The sequence below is a fragment of the Podospora pseudoanserina genome, chromosome 6, assembly GCF_035222485.1.
Source record: "Podospora pseudoanserina strain CBS 124.78 chromosome 6, whole genome shotgun sequence".
NCBI lineage: Eukaryota > Fungi > Ascomycota > Sordariomycetes > Sordariales > Podosporaceae > Podospora > Podospora pseudoanserina.
Genome location: NC_085925.1, coordinates 2,199,260 through 2,217,958, shown reverse-complemented (window position 1 = coordinate 2,217,958; position 18,699 = coordinate 2,199,260). Strand labels below are relative to the sequence as shown.

The 18,699-nt window shown below is 52.8% G+C and overlaps 8 protein-coding genes across 8 annotated transcripts; 3 read left to right on the top strand and 5 right to left on the bottom strand.

The window, feature by feature from the left end:
* Positions 1-31: 31 nt before the first annotated feature.
* On the bottom strand, positions 32-2,560 carry trl1 (tRNA ligase; the record flags this gene model as incomplete). Its single annotated transcript, XM_062948605.1, has 1 exon — positions 32-2,560. The coding sequence occupies one exon, from the start codon at positions 2,558-2,560 to the stop codon at positions 32-34; it is 2,529 nt and encodes an 842-aa protein (XP_062797656.1).
* Positions 2,561-3,599: 1,039 nt separating this feature from the next.
* On the top strand, positions 3,600-4,226 carry QC764_600920 (uncharacterized protein; the record flags this gene model as incomplete). Its single annotated transcript, XM_062948606.1, has 1 exon — positions 3,600-4,226. One exon carries the CDS (start codon positions 3,600-3,602, stop codon positions 4,224-4,226), a length of 627 nt encoding a protein of 208 aa, XP_062797655.1.
* Positions 4,227-4,246: 20 nt separating this feature from the next.
* On the bottom strand, positions 4,247-5,534 carry QC764_600930 (uncharacterized protein; the record flags this gene model as incomplete). Its single annotated transcript, XM_062948607.1, has 5 exons — positions 4,247-4,734; positions 4,787-4,915; positions 4,970-5,071; positions 5,126-5,333; positions 5,391-5,534. The coding sequence occupies 5 exons, from the start codon at positions 5,532-5,534 to the stop codon at positions 4,247-4,249; spliced, it is 1,071 nt and encodes a 356-aa protein (XP_062797654.1).
* Positions 5,535-5,842: 308 nt separating this feature from the next.
* Positions 5,843-7,630, top strand: QC764_600940 (uncharacterized protein). Its single transcript, XM_062948608.1, has 4 exons — positions 5,843-6,126; positions 6,180-7,078; positions 7,144-7,349; positions 7,397-7,630. The coding sequence occupies exons 1-4, from the start codon at positions 6,013-6,015 to the stop codon at positions 7,609-7,611; spliced, it is 1,434 nt and encodes a 477-aa protein (XP_062797653.1). The 5' UTR covers positions 5,843-6,012; the 3' UTR covers positions 7,612-7,630.
* A 611-nt stretch (positions 7,631-8,241) lies between these two features.
* On the bottom strand, positions 8,242-9,560 carry QC764_600950 (uncharacterized protein; the record flags this gene model as incomplete). The annotated part of the gene is made up of 3 exons (XM_062948609.1): positions 8,242-8,308; positions 8,372-8,732; positions 8,792-9,560. The coding sequence occupies 3 exons, from the start codon at positions 9,558-9,560 to the stop codon at positions 8,242-8,244; spliced, it is 1,197 nt and encodes a 398-aa protein (XP_062797652.1).
* A 1,410-nt stretch (positions 9,561-10,970) lies between these two features.
* MNH1 (Protein mago nashi) lies at positions 10,971-11,818 on the bottom strand (the record flags this gene model as incomplete). The annotated part of the gene is made up of 6 exons (XM_062948610.1): positions 11,685-11,818; positions 11,593-11,630; positions 11,436-11,531; positions 11,305-11,368; positions 11,162-11,249; positions 10,971-11,111 (listed from the first exon to the last, which is right to left on the bottom strand). The coding sequence occupies exons 1-6, from the start codon at positions 11,720-11,722 to the stop codon at positions 10,971-10,973; spliced, it is 465 nt and encodes a 154-aa protein (XP_062797651.1). The 5' UTR covers positions 11,723-11,818.
* SEC26 (coatomer subunit beta) lies at positions 11,361-15,630 on the top strand. Its single transcript, XM_062948611.1, has 2 exons — positions 11,361-15,121; positions 15,181-15,630. The coding sequence occupies exons 1-2, from the start codon at positions 12,397-12,399 to the stop codon at positions 15,327-15,329; spliced, it is 2,874 nt and encodes a 957-aa protein (XP_062797650.1). The 5' UTR covers positions 11,361-12,396; the 3' UTR covers positions 15,330-15,630.
* A 184-nt stretch (positions 15,631-15,814) lies between these two features.
* On the bottom strand, positions 15,815-18,581 carry QC764_600980 (uncharacterized protein). The gene is made up of 3 exons (XM_062948612.1): positions 17,892-18,581; positions 16,897-17,724; positions 15,815-16,833 (listed from the first exon to the last, which is right to left on the bottom strand). Exons 1-3 carry the CDS (start codon positions 17,892-17,894, stop codon positions 16,711-16,713), a joined length of 954 nt encoding a protein of 317 aa, XP_062797649.1. The 5' UTR covers positions 17,895-18,581; the 3' UTR covers positions 15,815-16,710.
* Between the last annotated feature and the right edge of the window lie 118 nt (positions 18,582-18,699).

Genomic DNA, 18,699 nt, shown 5'->3' with positions numbered 1-18,699 from the left:
CATACCCCCGCGAAACAGCCTCCCCAGCATCCTACCTAGAAAGCACCCCCCGCACGACACCCTTCAACCCCGGCCTCCCCTCCAAAACCACCTCCCCAATCCCCGTCCCCTCCCCGCTCCCCACCTCCAACCACCTCTTCAACAAATCATTCGACTCCTTCGGCTTAATCCCATCGCTCCTCGTGCCAACAGTAATATGCGCAACCCTGTTCACACACTCCCACTTCGGCTTCGTCTCCTCCTTCCCATCCTTCCCCATAACAGTAATCACATCCCCCTCCCCAGGCACCAGCCTAACCACAATCGCCATAACCCTCTCATCAAAGACCACCCTCTCAAGCTGAACCTCCATCTCCCCCAGCCTCCCATCGTCATGAATCTGCCCATCCGCCTCATGAACAGCCACATACCGATCCCAAAGTTCTTTATTCTCCTTGGCTCCAGCGCGGTGCATCAACGTAACGTGGAACTTGGCCTGGATCCTCCTCTGGCCCTGAAGCATCTTGTAAAACTTTGCCTGCTCGTTGCCCACCGAGGCGAAAGCCTTCTCCAGCGCGTCCAGCACATCCTTGGTCTGGACGTCGACAGACATGTACTCGAGAGGCTTCTTCTTGATCTGCCTGCCAGTAACAGGGTTGATCTGTTGGTGAGGCTTCTTGCCCTTGTTGTTGGAGCGATCGGGGATGTTGTGTCTCAGATCAGGAGTATGCCCCTCCAGAGCAGCCTTGATGGCCTCATCCATAGCCTCATGAGAAGGAACCTCAGTGACAAGCTTGGGGTAGAGACGGTGAAGCTCCTTGATGACAATCTCGAGGTTGGCTCTGCTTCCGACGGTAGGATCGAGGTCAATCACGGCGTCGAAACCGGCATCTGGCTCCTTCTCTGGATCGCAGGGCTCAAACCGGTGGAGGAAACCCTCCATGATACCGACTACCTTGCCCATGTCCGTGGCAGCCTGGATGGTCTGGTGGTTGTCGCCACGGATGAGCACGCGGTCCCGGGTGATTTTTCGGATGTTTTCGACGTCGTTGTGGACAAAGTGGAGAGCCACAAGCCTGGCATTGGTGTGCTGAAGCTTGACATCCGTGATCAACTGCTTGCGCTCATGCTTCTGGGCGTTGTTGCGGTCGGCAAAGACGGCAGGGGCCTCGTCAAGCTCGTCAAGGAGAGCCTTGGTGAAACGCGGAGGGCGCTTGGGACCGGTGATGTTGTCATTCTGGATGTGACCCCAGCCGAAGAGCTTGGTGAGAGCAACTCCGATAGTCGTCTTACCGCATCCAATAGTAGCGATCGGAACAACAATGACATCTCGTGTCACCTCGGTGAGCCCTCCGTTGCCGTGCAATTCCTCAAAATTGGCGGCATCAGACCCCTTCATCTGCTTGAACTCGAGGAAGTCGTTTCTCAGCTTGATGATGCCATGGTTCTGCTGGTAGAGCTTGCCCAAGTTTCGATCAGCGGCCAACCTCTTGCGGGCGTACAAAAGATACTCCTCAGTGATCTTGACGTGCTTCTTGATCCTCGGCTGCTTCCCCGAGATCAGAGACTTGGTGCACTCTCTCCACTGGCGGTACATCAGATAGGGCTCCTCGAACTTGTACTTGAAGAACCAATCCATAAAAGGTTGCTTCGTAGGATCGTGGCTCATCTTGCAGCGAATGACAAAGCCCTCCACGTCACGCCCATCATGTGCTCCGGTTTCGGCAACCTCCTCGAGGAAAGCTTTGACCTCCTTGATATCGTTAATCATGATGAGCCCCGTCTTGACGAAGCCCCAGTCCTCGGCGAACTTCTGGACAAGCTGCGAAGGGTAGGTGAAGAATTCAGGAAGGTTGAGGTTGATGCCGTGAAGGTAAAGACCGGCCTTGTCCGGCCCGTAGGCCAAAATATGCTCCTCAAAGTTGTCATCGCAAAGCTCAGCAACAGCAGTGGCGTTCCTTCTTCTCAGTTCCCTGGCCAAGTCCTCCTTGGTTTTTCCAATACGCTGCAACTGTCTCTCGATATGCTTCTCGCCAACGCTGGCGTGGCTGTGCTCAGCATCCTGCCGGTCTCCAGTCGAGTGTTTGCTGCAGACAAGAAGTGTGTCGTCCTCAAGCCCGCTGATGAAGATGATGCATCCGTTTTCTTTCAGCGTGAGCTCATATGGGCCCTTGGTTCTGCTCAGAATATTGTCCCAATCCGTCTCGCGTACCTCGCCGCAGTTGAAAAACTTGTCGTACCCCCGAATGACGATTTCCGGGGTGCCGTCCTGTCGTTTGGTGGTGAACAGGCCACGAGCGTAGGTTGGGAGATCTCTTCGCTTGTAGTCCCACTCCTGAAATCTCCACGAGTCTACTGTCGCCTTGGTTGGCGAGGCGGCAACGGCGTATTTTGTCTTCTTGACGTGGAAGCCGCTCCTTCCCTTGCCCTTTTTGGCACCGTCATCGAGGCCGCGGAGAAGGCCAGCGATCTGCTGGGGATCTTGGCTGATGTATGGGACTTTCATGTCGACTGCATCTTTGGCGTAGTCGGTCGAAGCCTTGTATTTGAGCGAAAGTGGGTTATCTACCATATCCGTCATATTGGCTGTCATTTTGTTGCTGTTTTGGTGGTCAAGTCAGATAAGTGATGGTGAACGGGAAGGTGAGGTTTGTTGAATTATGAGGGGTGAAGAAGTTGTGGTGGATACGGTGACCAGAAGGCTTTCCTGGCTGAGAGTTGGGAGAAAGGATTTATAGAGCTGCGTTAGCCTTTTTCGTTGCAGAGTGTGAAGAAACGTCGAGAGTTTGACAAGATGGGAAGGCGGCAGTTTACAGCATATATATGTTTTCGCTGGAGGCTTCGTAAAGACTGGGAAGAGGGACCTGGGACGGATCAAAGGCAGTCACGCCTCAAATCGGCCCAAGGAATCAACGACCCGACGCCTAGGGCAGCACGAAAGCGGTAGGCCGATAGCAGTCACCCCTGGATTGAGAGAGAGAGGGACACACACAGGCTTGACTGTTGCTTCAGACAATGGTGCACTGTGCCTGCTGTGAAGGGGCCCTGTAAGCGACAAGCAGCCATTCGGCATAAGAGTCACACCTTGGGGATTGGCGACTGTGTGGGTGAGAACAAAAAGGCAGTGCTTAATTTTGAGGACGGAACCAACCACGCGAGGCCTCACGGTAATACGTTGTTGGTGCTGGCTAGAACGTGCATATTATTCTCTAGCATGATGATGTTGAATTTACCATTACCCATCTTTTATATCAATACTAAGAGCCAGCTATGAAGAACAATGGTGAAGATCATGACGCTATAGAGAAGAGTTCTCTCTGTGGTGTGCCCAAGTTTAGGGCCTGAAAGTCGGCCCACCAGCTGCCGACTCCCGACAAAGTGGCGCTAAGGCACCGGCATTTTCAGTGGAGACCCGTTCTCTGCCAGACTGTTTTTAAGCATGGCATCCCTGTCGTGCCCCGCGTGGTGTAAACCCCCACCAAAATTTTGTTGATAGCACTGCCCCTCCAAGCCTTGATCACGAACTAAAGGAACACTCCCAGCGACATCCTACCCTATACGATACGAACAACCCAGAACCACCTGTCCATTTTCTTGACTGCCACTCACTAACGCCCACCATGTCCCCTAACCCCTACCTCCTCGCCGCCGACAACCCGCAGGCCCTCCTTGAGCTCCTCCGCGAGAACCCCTCCATTGCCGTGAGCCAGGACGAGCACGGATACTCTCTCGTACACGCTGCCGCCAGCTACAACCATTTCGACCTCCTCCGGAGCTTGATCAACGAATTCAAGGTCCCAGTCGATATCAAAGACGAAGATGGTGAAACAGCCTTGTTTGTGGTTGAGACAGTGGAAGCGGCTCGCATCCTAGTCGAAGAGCTGAAGCTCGACACCAAGATCACAAACGACGAAGGCCAAACCGCCAGAGAAAAGATCGAGGCTGAAGAAGAATTCCCAGGGGTTGCCGAGTATCTCGCTGGTTTAGAGGGCGCCAACGGGGTAGCTAATGGCACAGAATTGCCGCCTGCGCCCCAAGGGTTGAGGGTTACTGTTGGTACAATGGATGAGGCCGAGGCGGGCGAACAACAACCAGACCCTGAGTTCAGGAGAAGGATAGAGGAGCTGGCCGCCAGAGACGATATCCACACACCTGAGGGCCAAGCAGCTTTGCGCCAGCTTGTTGAGGAAGCCATTGGTGGAGAGGGCCTGGCTGAGGAGAGAAGTGTCCGCCCGAGACAGGACTAATTGATACCCGAGATTTATTGTCACTCATGACTCCTGACTTCCCACATGAGATACTCCCCTGGCCGATTTGGCGGTCGGAGAAAGGTACACTCAGTGTTGTCCCCGGCAAGGCCTTTTGAAAAGGTGGTTGTACTGAAAGAGAACCACGTTTTGGAGGGGAGGACTGTGAAGAGGCCGATCAAGGTCTGACGGGTCCATGATGGGGAGAAAAATCCTCGCCAACTGAGCTTGCAGATTTTGGCCGGATTACTCCCATTTGGGATGCGGTATAATGACAGGTACGGGTCGATGCTGTCACTTTGTAGAATGCGAGGACTCTGTAGTCTGACCAGAGCAAGCCATTCATACAGTTCGGATGAGAAGTCCTCGAGCTCATCCCTGGCGATTTGCTCAGATGTGCCTGTTGATGGAGTAAGGATCGGTACGAGAGCATCGATGTCTTGTGTGATGGATGGGTTAGACGTGCAGCTGGTTGGGGAGAGGGTGGCCAATGGGTCTGGGTCAGGCACTGCAAATCCGAATTAGCAGAAGAAGGTCATGGGAAAATTGAGAGAACTCACCTGTGGAAGTCATATTGCAGAAAAGCCAAGTCACAGCCCCACTGAAGGCATTTTTGCTGGCATAGATCAGTCTGTCGTAGCCCTTCTTTCCCTTGACCATGGATGAGCTGTTGAGGTCGATCTCGACAACTACAAAGGATTGTTAGCAATAGTCAAAGAATGCGTATGCTAGATATGACTGACTCCAACGAGGCTTAATCCCCCGATTTCCTTTCACGCCATGCGGCTTTCCCACCAAGCCGGCTCGCTCATATGCCTCCTTGTCGAGGAACATTGTCAAGTGCCCTACATACTGTTAGTCAATTGTCAACCTCTACCCGGCCTCTTATCAATGCGTACCACTCCTCAAAGCAAAAACATTGTCAATCCCTCTTCTTCCCTCAGAGAGCATCAAAATATTTCCTTGCTTGATGTAACTGCTGTAAAAATCCCCAGATAGAATATCGTGCAGCGACATGACAATCCGCTTGTACTGGGGAGCAGCGTCATGCTTCAATAATTCTTCTTGGACTACCTCAAAAACTTCCTGAGGCAAGATGAGATCGGCCTTGTCAATTGGTCAGCATGGTGACTTTTGTGTGGGGTGATGAGGTAGATTGCGTACTGTGTAGACAAAATCCTGAGCTGCAAAGGCAGTCCACGGCTTGCCTTTGGATGGGGGCTGTTTAGGGTCTACATGGCCCATGACTCCGTGTGTGACGAAGCATTTTGAGGATTGGTAGAAGGCTGGCTGCTGAAAAGAAAGCATCGTGGGCGGTTGTTTTGACCTGACTCCTCGATGCTGAATGTTTGGATGTGCTGTGATGGATTCGGATATCTGCCTGTGAGACGGTGCTGGACAGTCGTTGCGTTGAAACTGCCCTAGGCAAAATCTTGAGAATTGGTACGCCTGCACGAGGGGTGGCTTTAGTTCATGCATTACATACGCTTATTGGGCCTAGCTATTGGCATTGGTGGAGTGGGCACGCTAGATACACCCCGGTGTGTTTTCAGACCAGCCCAAGACCTCTTCTTCGGGTCCTCTTCAAACTTGAGTGTAAAACTTCAAGTGAGTCAAAACTGCTTGCATTTGACTTTTAGAGTGAAAACATTTATACGCCAAATTCAGCATATTCTGTTGGTCGAAATATGCATCTGACATAAGATAACTTATCTTGTTACACCATATAGAAGAGGAATTCCTCAAAGATCAGAACTCCCTGTTGACCCCTCACACACTCGAAAAAATGGAATATCTCATCCGTTTCTCCCAGTCTCACGAGACCTTCCGTCTCCCTGAGCTGCAAGCCCTAGCCGTTCTCGAAGGGATTGACATGGAAGTCGTATCCTACAGCCTAGACGTAAGCCTATCCTTTCCCCCCCTCAAAAACCCTAACTAACCGCCCCCTCCCAGTCCCCCTTCTGCATAATCCGCCTCCCCCCTTCCTCCCCTCCCATCACCACAACCACCCTCGCCCGCCGTCTAATCCGCCGCTCCATCCTCGCAATGTCCATCCACGAGCTCTGGGGCCATGGCCCCGACCTCGCCTCGGTCCACGCCGCCGTGAAATCCACCACCTCCCCCCTCTGGCCCTCCTATCTCTCCTGCTCCTTCAAATTCACCCTCGACTCCTACCAAGGCTCCCGCACCTCGGATCAAAAAGTCTCCATCATCAACTCCTTCTCCTACCTCGGCTTCATGGGCCCAATCAAAATGCGCCACCCCGACCAAGAATTCACCCTCCACGAACTCTGGCCCTTCAACTCCACCCCTTTGGGAATACCAGAGCCTAACCACTTGTACTTCACCCGCTATCTCGGCTCCTCCCTCCGTGACCTACCAAAGAAACTGGATTTGAAAAAGAGGAGGTATATCTCCACCACAAGCATGGACGCCGAATTGGCGCTCATCACAGCCAATATTGCGCTTGCCGGGCCGGGGAAGTTATTTTATGATCCGTTTTGTGGGACGGGGTCGTTTCCTATCGCGGTTGCCGAGTTTGGGGCGGTGGCGTTGGGGAGTGATATTGATGGGAGGAGTATCAGGGGAGATGGGAGGGAAAAGACGCTTAGGGGGAATTTTGAGCAGTATGGGCTTTTGGGGAGGTTGGGGGGGACGTTCACGGCTGATTTGACGAATAGCCCGATTAGGAAACAAGAACTAGGGAGTGATGGGGATGGGGTGAGGGGGAGGGTGTTTGATGGGATTGTGTGTGATCCGCCTTATGGGGTGAGGGAGGGGCTGATGGTGTTGGGGGTGAGGGATCCGGAGAAGACGCCTTGGGTGGAGAGGAAGGGGAGGGAGATGTACAAGTACGTTCATTCTGCGCATGATGGGGTGGTAAAAAAGGGGAAAAGGCTGACGAGGGAACGAACAGACAAGCGGATTTCATCCCGCCGAGGAAACCATATGGGTTTTTGGCGATGCTGGATGACATCCTCCAATTTGCGGCTCAGACGCTTGTCGACAATGGCAGAGTGGCGTTCTGGATGCCGACTGCGAACGACGAAGAACAGGAGATGCCTGTGCCGAGTCATCCTTATCTGGAAACACTCTCAGTTTCTACCCAAGTGTTCAACAAATGTATGTCTTTCACCCTCATTAACCTACCAATGCTAACCCCCCCCCAGGGTCCCGCCGTCTAATCTGCTACCGCCGCATCCCCGACAAAGACGTCGACTCAGCAGCCGTCAAAGCCCGCGAGGAGCGCATACTAGTCGGCAAAACAGCCGACGAGCTCAATCCCTTTCGAAAAGCCTACTTTGAAGGGTTTCAAACACCCCCCGCAACAACTGGAACATCAACACCTGCTGCACCAGCAACAGAGACGCCACCCCCAAATTAAATGACACAAGTTAGGAAATAGATAAAATGAGTGATCTCTCGTCTCTTGTTTTCTTAGGTCAAAAACAAGACTTTATCAAAGATACCCATTTTGTAAAAAAATTAAAAAGAAAATAAATAAAAAAATGAAAGCATGTACAATGAAAAACTGCTCAAGAGGGAAGAAATAATAGAGCGCAAAGATTCCTGGCTATATATGTGCTTGTGTGTCCTCGGCCTGTCCCCCCGCCTATCATCATCACCCTCTTGGGAGTGGCCACGCTCTCGCTTGTAAAGTGTCTGTCGTTCTGCCCTTCATGTGTGTGTGTCGTCTTCTGTCAATACAGATGTGCTAGTAGTAGGTGTAATATTCGTTCCCACCCCTCCCTCCTGCCTCCTTGCCCCCATCAAAAAAAATGCAAAGTAAAAGACAACCAAATAGAGTATACAAAGCCAAACTCATCCGACCAATGCAAACAGGCAACGCTGTGACCCCTCACCTCGCCCACTCGTGAAACCTCCCTGCCTGAATTCGTGAAAAAATCAATCATCCCTTAGATGTTGGTATCAGTTTTGTGTGTGTCGCAAAAAGTGACGCCGCCCATAGGTATTTTGCAGTTGTGTGTCCCCTGCTTCCAAAATCATGACTTCGTCATCTGAACTCCACGGCGCCATAACACCCCTTGTTGGGTACATGTCTCAGCTCTAGCCGTTGAAACCTGCATAGTGTGTGTCAGCATATGACGGAATCACAAGTATCAGTCTGGTCTAGAGCAACTCACTTTTCACTCTTGCTGTGAAAGTAGATCCCGCTCACCTCCCCCTTCACCTGATTAAAGCAAATGTAATAGAACCCCTCAAAACTGGCCCCGTTGATCGTCCTCACCCGGTGGTCGGGCACAAGAAAGTGCTCTTTCCACCGCATGAAGATGTTCTCCCGATGGGCCATGTCCTTGACCAGGACCTGACCGCCCTTACGCGCTTGCTTAGCATAGGGACGGAAAGGCGCAAACTTTCCCCAGTGGGAGAGATCAATCTTGTCTGTTGCGCCCCAGGTTGGGTGTTGTGTGATGAAGCCGTACTTGGGGCCGATAATCTCGCCTTCAAAATAGGTCGTAAGTGTTGGGTGGTCATCGGTCAAACCTGTAGAACCCGTATTAGCGGCCCACTCCGTGGTCTCTTGAAAGAAAAGCTTGTCATACCCTGAATCTTCAGATAACCACACAAAAACGACTCGCGCATGTCGACGTATTTGATTTCCACCTCTACATCGTACCGTTGTCGCTCCGATTCCTGAGACCCCTCAAACTTGCTTCCCGGCCGCAAGAAGGACGAAGGTGTGGTTGGTATGGACCTCATGAGAGAGAACTCGTGCCCCAGTCCCACTAACCCTCTGTCCTCAACCCATCGAGGGCCGTTCCCTACTGGCCCCCAGATATCCACCTCGTAAAGCTCCCCGACAACCGGAGATTGTTTTTCACATCTTGACCTCCTCCTACTCGATGATTCCCCCATTGTTGTGTTTGGTGGTCTTGCGACCGCTCCTTCACCAGTATTGCCACCACCACTGGCATCATTCTCAAGGCTAACCATCTCCTCATCCTGGTCAGGTTGCTTCTGTGATTCATCTGGCTGATCTGGCACGGGCACCATCCCTTCGACTTCGAACTCTGGTTCCGGAAGGGGTCTCTCCGACAGAGGCTGCGGCGACATGGTGGCTGATCGCGGAGACTGCGCCGCAATCGGTTCGTTCGTCATGGTGACATCTGTTTCGTAGGCAACCGGGGGACGGGGATGCCAGCTCGAGGGGGATTGTGGTGACTCGGGCGACTGCGGAGACAGAGCTGGGGGCAGTTGGGAGTGGGATGTGGACGGCATGTTAGACAGCAGCTCCTCAGGATCAGGACATGATGAGAAGGAGAAAGAACGAGGCGACTGGGGTTCGGGCGCGCTCGACGAGGGCGTGGGCATGTTCTTGACAGCTACGTGAGTTTAAAAGACAGAGGAACGGTATCGGCGACGGGGAGGTTGAGATGTTGAATTGATGGCCGATGCGCAACCGGGGGGGACACTGTGGTTGTGGAGATGGGCGTGCGAGCGTGGGAAAGGGACCCTTGGCTAGGCACTAGCCCAACAGGGCAAAGGCAGGCCAAGAATCTAGATTCTGGATTTTGTTGGATGCACCAGCCAGCGGCGCTGTGTGTTGGCACACTGCCAGAGAGAGTTTGCGATTGTCGCGGCGACGGGCGCGATGAACAAAACGGCCGGGGGCCGTCCGTGGTCGTTGGGCGTGAACGAACGGGTTGAAGCGGCGACGGATGACAGTTGCCGATGGTCTCGTGGGCGGATCGCGGAGCGGTGGAGCTTCAATTCAGTGCCACAGAGCTGCTTTCGCGGGGAAGGGCACGGGCGCGCGGTGCTGTGATTCCGTGGGGTCAAGCCAAGGAGTGGGCGCTGTGGTTGAGACCTTGAGAATTTGGAGGGGCTAGATAGGAAGAGTTCGGGAACAGGATTCGAGAACACTGATGGATGCTGATGGGAGAGGCAAGGGCTTGATAGACCTAGGAACAGGTACCTTGGGAAAGGTAGGTAAGAAACGGATGGAATTCCCGGTGGTTAGACGTTAGACAGACGTCTTCAAGGGAATTGTCCACACCTCACTTGCAGAGCATCGCGGGAGGCTGGCTTGGCAGGGTGGCCCCGGTTTTTACTTGTCAAAGGGCAAACCCAGTTCCATTGTCATCGTCTTCTGAGACCTTCAAAACTTCCCGCCGCTGAGCAACCAGCTCCAGTATGTCTACTTTTATAGACGATGTTGGCAAAATATCCAAGACATGGATGGCTGTGACACATCCTCTCCCGAACCCTAGATCGTGCATCCTATTGACATCTGTAGGTCTGACAGACCTGTCTGTACAGGGTCTGCCAGCATCCGAATCTGGACGTCGACACCACCGAATGTGGCGGTGACTGAGCTCACTCCCGCATTTAACCACAACTGTTCACGAATGATTGGGTTTCTTTCATTCGCCTTCAGCATTAGCTGCTGAGCTGGATATCTATAAGGGACAAACAGCCAGTCGTAAGCGTTCTATTATTCATTGGGGTATCTCCCAGCTCCAGCCTCCATCCGGTAAGAATTCATGATTGGCTCGCACCTAACTCCGGCCTCATTGACAGCTCCCAGCCATCTCTACTTTTGATGATGCAAGACAACCTTATATCTCCGTAACCCATTTTTCTCAAATCCATATTCCAGGCTTGGCAGGGTAGTCAACCCTGTGGGCTGCCCTGTTTTCCCGTCAAGAGGCACAACTCTCGAATTGGCCATCGTGTCCCATCTCCGTCCCCAGGTTCATCGAATACCAGGCGGTAGGTAAATCAGATTGGTTTAATCTTGAAGTGAAGGGCGATGAGACTGAAGACGAGGGCCTTGAGATCTTGCACGAGGTAGTAAAATACTCGCAAGCCTTCTGGGTCGGCAGAATCCGTTACGTCGTTGATCGAGCCAATTTTGGCGGTCTGGGGGATCGTTAACTGGGCATCAAAACTGCCAATGGGGTACTTCATACCTCGAAGGAAATGTGATCGTTTCCAAGCCGAATCTCCAGCTCTTGCCTTCCGTCCTTGTTCTTGGTAGGCCACTTTCCGTCATCTTCCCTGGGTAACTGTCAGCCTCTGGTTTATGCAATGCTTCCAGCCTTGGTTTGCGTACTTCATAATTTCGCTCGACTTGACAATGCGCTTAATCTCATCGACAACTAGTGAGCTCACAAACACTATCGTCCCAATCTCGTCAGTCGGTCCGTCCCAGGGTTGCGGTTTAGGTCATGGGATGCGCCGTACTTTCTTTGCGAATGAGGCTATCATTTCTGTAGTTCGAGTTGTTTGCATAGCGGGCTGTGGCACTGCGACCATCTCCGACCACGCGGAAATCGAATTCTGGGAAATGGAAAATATTAGTCTTCCCCGTTCGGAAAATCATCATTGCGACAAGACGTACCCAAGAATTCGTGCCCGAAACGACCTTGATGGCCAGAGCTATGTCCAGGTTAGCAAAAGCATCAAATGTTGAATACATGCTGTTTGCCGTACTAGTAGCGAATATAGAATGGCTCGTTTGTGGAAGACATGTTGGGTGGTGGGTGTTGACTTGCTTTCCAACGATTCAGTTGATGACAGCGACAACGCGGGAATCTTTAATTGGGAACCCTGGTGGCCGTCGAAGCCGCGACTTGCACAAGAGCATCGGCGGGGCATCATTGGGGACCCCACCAAATGCTTGTCGGAGTTTCACGTGATTGAGCAACTCCCTGCCCGGCTGCCGCTTGGCGCCAGCTGGCTGAGAGCTACGATAGGCCAGCTACCCAGTCCCCCAAATGCCACATCTCCCAAGACAGGCACCGCCGTTGATATTGACCGACTCTCACCAACTGTGACCACATTCGCCCAGAGAAAGGTGAAGCTCCGCTGCCCGATTTCACCCCCAGCGGCCACCTACGCGACGACACCTCGCCTCTGCAGGTCCATTCTGAACCACCAAACGAATTCTTTACGAGCGAGCATTTGGCGTCAGGGGTTACTTGCACAGGCCGGTATTAGGCAAACAACCTGTTTGTTACTGGGCTGTTATTCTGCAGGAGCTCAGGAGCCACGAAACAACTCCCCTATCTTTTCCGCCCCTCAGCAATAATTACTACCCATACGGGGTCAACACCAATAATTCCACCCGAACTCGCAAACACAACCACCCATCCAACACTCTCCCGAGTTTTCCACGGCACGTTGCCGCCCCCGTTCGCCCATCATGTCCTTTCTCGAAAATGCGTACACGTTAGTGAAGGACAACTCCATCGATGGCACACCGACATTGCAGGAGCTTAAGACACAGCTCGAGAAGGGCACCGATGAGTCCAAGCTCGATACCATGAGGCGCATCTTGACCATCATGCTCAATGGCGATCCTATGCCGCAATTGCTCATGCACATCATCCGATTCGTCATGCCGTCCAAGTCGAAGCCTCTGAAGAAGCTCCTCTATTTCTACTACGAGATCTGCCCGAAGCTTGACGCCCAAGGTAAGCTGAAGCAGGAGTACATTCTAGTATGCAACGGTATCCGGAACGACTTGCAACACCCGAACGAGTACATCCGCGGTAACACATTACGTTTCCTCTGCAAACTTCGCGAACCAGAGCTTCTCGAGCCCCTCCTCTCCTCAGCCCGATCATGCCTCGAACATCGCCATGCCTACGTACGAAAGAACGCCGTCTTTGCCGTCGCATCCATCTTCCAACACTCGCCCTCCCTGATCCCCGATGCCGCAGACCTCATTGCCACATTCCTGGAAGGCGAGAGCGATCCCACATGCAAGAGGAACGGTTTTGCTGCGCTTGCCAGCATCGACCACGGCAAGGCGCTGGCGTACCTTAGCTCTGTCTTTGATGGCATCCCCAACGCAGAGGAGCTTCTGCAGTTGGTTGAGCTCGAGTTCATCAGGAAGGACGCCATCCAGAACTCTCAGAACAAGACCAAATATCTGCACCTGATCTTTGACCTGCTGGAGTCCAACACATCCACCGTCGTCTACGAAGCTGCTTCTTCGTTGACGGCCCTCACCAACAATCCTGTGGCCGTCAAGGCTGCCGCCAGCAAGTTCATTGAGCTTGCCATCAAGGAGGCCGACAACAATGTTAAGCTTATCGTGCTGGATCGCGTCGACCAGCTCCGCCAAAGAAACGAGGGCATCTTGGACGACTTGATCATGGAGATTTTGCGCGTTCTTTCCAGCCCGGATATTGATGTGCGCAAGAAGGCCCTCGAGATTGCGCTGGAGATGGTTTCCAGCAAGAATGTTGAGGAGGTAGTCCTGCTCCTCAAGAAGGAGCTGTCCAAGACTGTCGACCAAGAATACGAGAAGAATAGCGAGTATCGCCAACTGCTTATCCACTCTATTCACCAGTGCGCCGTCAAGTTCTCCGAGGTGGCCGCCAGCGTTGTGGAGCTTTTGATGGAGTTTATTGCCGACTTCAACAATGCCTCCGCCGTCGATGTCATCAACTTTGTCAAGGAGGTCGTGGAGAAATTCCCAGCGCTGCGCCCAACCATTGTGTCCAGGCTAGTCGACACCCTGAAGGAGGTCCGTGCCGGCAAGGTGTACCGGGGCATTCTGTGGATCATTGGCGAGTACTCTCTTGAGGAGAAGGATATCCGTGATGCCTGGAAAGGTATCAGGGCTAGCTTGGGTGAAATCCCCATCTTGGCTTCCGAGCAACGGTTGCTGGATAACATGCACAGCGAGGAGGAGAACAAGGAACAGGAACAGACCAATGGACACCCCAAGCCGGCCGCCACTTCGCGCAAGGTTAACGCTGATGGCACATATGCGACTGAGACTGCCCTTACCAGCCAGTCTGCCGCTGCTGCCAAGCTGGAAGCTGTCAAGGCCTCTCAAAAACCACCTCTTCGCCAGCTCATTCTCGATGGCGATTACTATCTCGCCAGCGTCCTTGCCTCGACTCTCACAAAGTTGGTCATGCGCTACTCGGAAGTTGGCTCGGCCGAGTCTCGCACCAATGCCCTCAAGGCAGAGGCTATGCTTATCATGATTTCCGTCATCCGTGTTGGTCAATCCCAATTCGTGAAGGCTCCCATTGATGAGGACTCGGTTGACCGCATCATGAGCTGTGTGCGCTCGCTTGCCGAGTTCAAACAGCACAAGGAGCTCGAAACTGTCTACCTCGAGGACACCCGCAAGGCCTTCCGCGCCATGGTCCAAGTCGAGGAGAAGAAGCGCGAGGCCAAGGCTGCTCACGAGAAGGCCAAATCGGCCATTCAGGTTGACGATGTGGTCTCTATCCGTCAGCTCTCCAAGAAGAACACCGGCGGTGGCGAGGACACAGTTGAGCTTGACCTTGAGCGCGCCGCTGGCGGTGACAGCGGTGCGGGCGAGGATTTGTCGGGGAAGCTCAGCCGTGTGGTTCAGCTCACCGGTTTTTCCGACCCTGTCTACGCGGAAGCCTATGTCAAGGTGCACCAATTCGACATCATTCTTGACGTCCTCCTCGTCAATCAGACAACCGACACGCTCCAGAACCTCTCGGTTGAGTTTGCCACTCTCGGTGACCTCAAGGTGGTTGAGAGACCAACAAGCCAGTCCCTCGGCCCCCACGACTTCCACAACGTGCAGTGCACCATCAAGGTCTCGTCCACCGACACGGGTGTCATTTTCGGCAATGTTGTCTACGAGGGCGCCCACTCCACCGACACGAACGTCGTTATTCTGAATGACCTGCACGTTGACATTATGGACTACATCCAGCCTGCCACGTGCAGCGAGACGCAGTTCAGGACCATGTGGACCGAGTTTGAGTGGGAGAACAAGGTCAACATCAACAGCAAGGCCAAGACGCTGAGGGACTTTTTGGACCAGCTGATGGCGTGCACGAATATGAACTGCCTGACGCCTGAGGCGAGCTTGAAGGGGGATTGCCAGTTTTTGAGCGCGAATTTGTATGCTAGGAGTGTGTTTGGTAAGTTTTTGTTTCTTGATCATGGGTGAGATGATGATGCTGACGATGGGGGAAATTAGGTGAGGATGCCCTGGCCAACTTGAGCATTGAGAAGGAGGGTGAGGATGGGCCGATTACGGGATTTTTGAGGATACGGAGTAGGTCGCAGGGGCTGGCGTTGAGTTTGGGGAGTTTGAAGGGGTTGAATAAGATTGGGAGTGCTGCGTAAGGGTGGAAATGATAGGATTAGAGCAGGAATGGGGATTTTTTGAAGTCAGTGATAAAAGGCTGTAATGAACAGTTTGCTTGTTTGTTTGTTGTTTGTTCAGCTTGTTGAAGCGCTTTGCAAAAAGGTACTTTGTTGGGTTTGTTTGTCTAGGTAGGGGTTAGCAATCAGTCAGTCAGTCGGACGGGATAGGGGTTAGGGAAAATAGAGAGGGTGTGGTGTTTATCTTGTTGGGTTTTCTGATGTGGTGATAAAGATGTGAGATCATCCTGTGACTCTATCAAACCTTTTCACTTTGTTATCATTCCATTTCACTTTGGCTTATCATCACGATAAAATACCCCCGTAGGGCAAGGTAGGGAGCCATTTGAGGAAAGAAAACAAAAAGAAAAAAAAAAACGAAAAAAAAAAAACAGTATCATACTTGGGTATTCCGCTAGATAAATAAAAACTATCTTTCCATCCCCCCCCGACCCGACCCGACCCGACCCGAACCCTGATGCACCCAACCCGCCCCATGCGAAACGCCGTTTCGAGAATGAATCAAACAAACAGTGACTGGGTTGAGTAGGTAGTCCCATGAAAACATGAAGCCAAACTTTCCCACCTTCATACACTCAGTCAACAAGAGAAGAATGAAAGAAAAACGAAGCTCGTGGTATGGAAATAATTAAGAGAACCTGCGCTTTGCTACCTCCCCCACTACCCACTTCCTACCTCCCCTTTCCTGGGAAAAAAAAAAGAAAAAAAAACCTAAACTTTGATGCGCTTTCCACCCTGTTTCATGCTGCTACTCTTCAACTTCGGAGGGTATAAGACTAGTGACAAGACGGCCAGTGGTGTGGTTGTCAATGGTGCTGTAATGGTGCGTGGGTGCGGGCTGAAACGTTCTGTGATCGAGTGTCGGTCTGCGTGTAGTCGTCGGAATTAGGGTGAAAATGGGAGCGTTAATGTTACAGCGACTTGAAACAAGTTGAAATGTCGGCGCCAATGGTTTGATTCCCCATCAAAATCACGTCGGGCAGAGCACAACGTGATAAGGAAGCAGCCCAGCATACGGATTCCACACCTCGACTCTACCAGATGCAGACGCGTCAGTATACAGCAGAGGTGCCCGGCTGTCATCCAGAATATCCTCGGTCAAACGGGCAAGACGTTCCTGGCGGCGCTCCTGGAACCGCTGGAGGCGGTCACGCAAAGCACGAATGGCTGAAGATGTGCGTGTGCGTCTCCGATTATTCCAGTTTGGACGGAGCGACGAAGCAGAGATCGGCAGTGGTTCAGTGTACCGACTATTAGCGGTAAACGGAACAGGTAAGGTGACCTCTGAGCCTGAGGAAAACAAATGATGGGGTGTCTGGTCGTCCGCCGGTGAACAGCGGTCCTACCGGTTGAACACTAAAGCATTGACAACATGACCCTGCTTGTAGCCCTGCTCGAGCAGAGGCGTACTCTCCTTCAGAACCCTGCCCATGTAGGCAATGCGAATCTTCTTGCTGGGAGGTAGCTGTTTGTTGTTAGTATGCGGGAGTCTGGTGGGTTAAATCCGGGGTAAAAGATGTTGGCTCACATTTGCATCCTCTGCGATCTGTCTAGCCAGACTTCTTACAGAGTCTCCCTTGCCAACTGAGACGTTGACATCTTTCGATCCATCACTCAGCCTGGCTCTGATGGCGATGAGATCCTTAACATCAACCACCCCCTTGCCCTTTTCCTCACGCCTCCTCTCGGCCTCGTCTTCGAGATCGTCCCGTTCCTCGGTGGTCTCCTCCCCGGCGGTCAAGTCTGCCTTGGTGTCATCCAAATCCTCATGTTCCCAGCCTGGCCGCCATTCCAAATTCGTTGGATCCGCCACGATGTGATGTGGTAGTTGGTAGTAGTTTCCAAACGCATCGTAGGCCCCATTGTACAAGTCTCCTGTCGGCAGTGTGATATCGGCAGCATCGAGAATGCTCTGGGCTGTCGCCAGTGCTATCGCCGGGTCCTCTTCGCTAGGCCCATCATCTTCACTTCTCCTCCCAACCTGCCCATTGCGCACAGCCTCTGCGGATGCCCACAAAACCTCCAACACAGCGTGTAGTGTTTGCCAGATTTCCTGTCGCCCAGCCACCCGAGTATCGAAGAACTCTATCCTCTCCTGTCGCAGCTCCCTGGAGGTCCACGTCCGATTGTAGCTGGTCCACTCGTGCAGTCGTAAAGGCTTGTTGATATGTTGGTCGAGAGGCTGCTGACTGTGTCTATGCCGCCGGCGCGATCCAGAGGCGTGCCCATCATGTCCACCGTGGACGTGAGCTCGGGTTGTTTGGGGCTGTTCATTGATTGCTCGCGCGGAACTAGATGCGCCGCCGCCAGTTGTGTAGGGCGAGCCCGATTCGCCCTCTCGGGAAAGACAGCAACCCTATTGCGCATTAGTTGTATGGTCAACATCAGCAGGTATGTGAAAGCAGGCAGGTGGCCGTCTGGCAGTTGCAGTTGCAATAAAAAGAACAAACACGGCTCGGACAATTGATGAGACAAGGGGATTAAACGGGCAAGTCAGTAGCACAAATTTCCTCCAACACATACCATTGTATCTGATTGCTGCTGGCGGCGCGGGGGTTTCCGCTGCACTCGATTTCGCAACTCGTGGGCCGCTCGATCCAGCCGCTTGAATATCTAGTTCATGACGACGAGGAGGGAAAAGCGAGAGTGGGCGTCCGAAACGAAGAGTCAGCTCTTTGCTAAGAAAATAAGCAGAGAGAAGGCTGAAGGAATGAGTGTGTGCTGTTGCGATGCGATGGGCTGCCGACATTGGCTCGTGGTATCGCTGAGGCAAAAGAGAAAGGCTAGGTAGACCCCGAGGTGGGAAGTGGAGAGAAGTAGGATCACAGATGCTCAACTGCCAGCCTCCTCAGGGAGCATGAGCCAAGGTCCTGGGCAGCCAGTCGATGTACAACAACAGTATGGGGAGCATGAAGACCTAATGCGGTCAAGAAAGGTCCCAGATGTGTGTGTGTGTGTGTGTGTGTTATCGTGGTGAGCTCACACCAGTCAGTCACTGCCAGCCAACTGAAAGCCCCCACTGAGATCAGCGATCTCCGGCCTGATGCACGGTCCACTCGGTTGCACGCAGTGGACCTAGCTTTGCGGGGCTAGAACCTTAGCGGCGAGCCCAGCACCGCCTTTCCCTGTCAGCCGATGACAAGACACGGAATATTCCACCATTTCAGACCTCACAACAACAAGACTCCAACGCTTTCAGAATACGGAAAGCAGCAATGCCCCGGACAGACTCATGTCTTGCATTCGTGTCCAAAACAGTGTTTCCGTCGACACGAGACCATGACGACGTTGGAACAGCTGCACGCGCACGGATCCGGAACATCAACAGCAA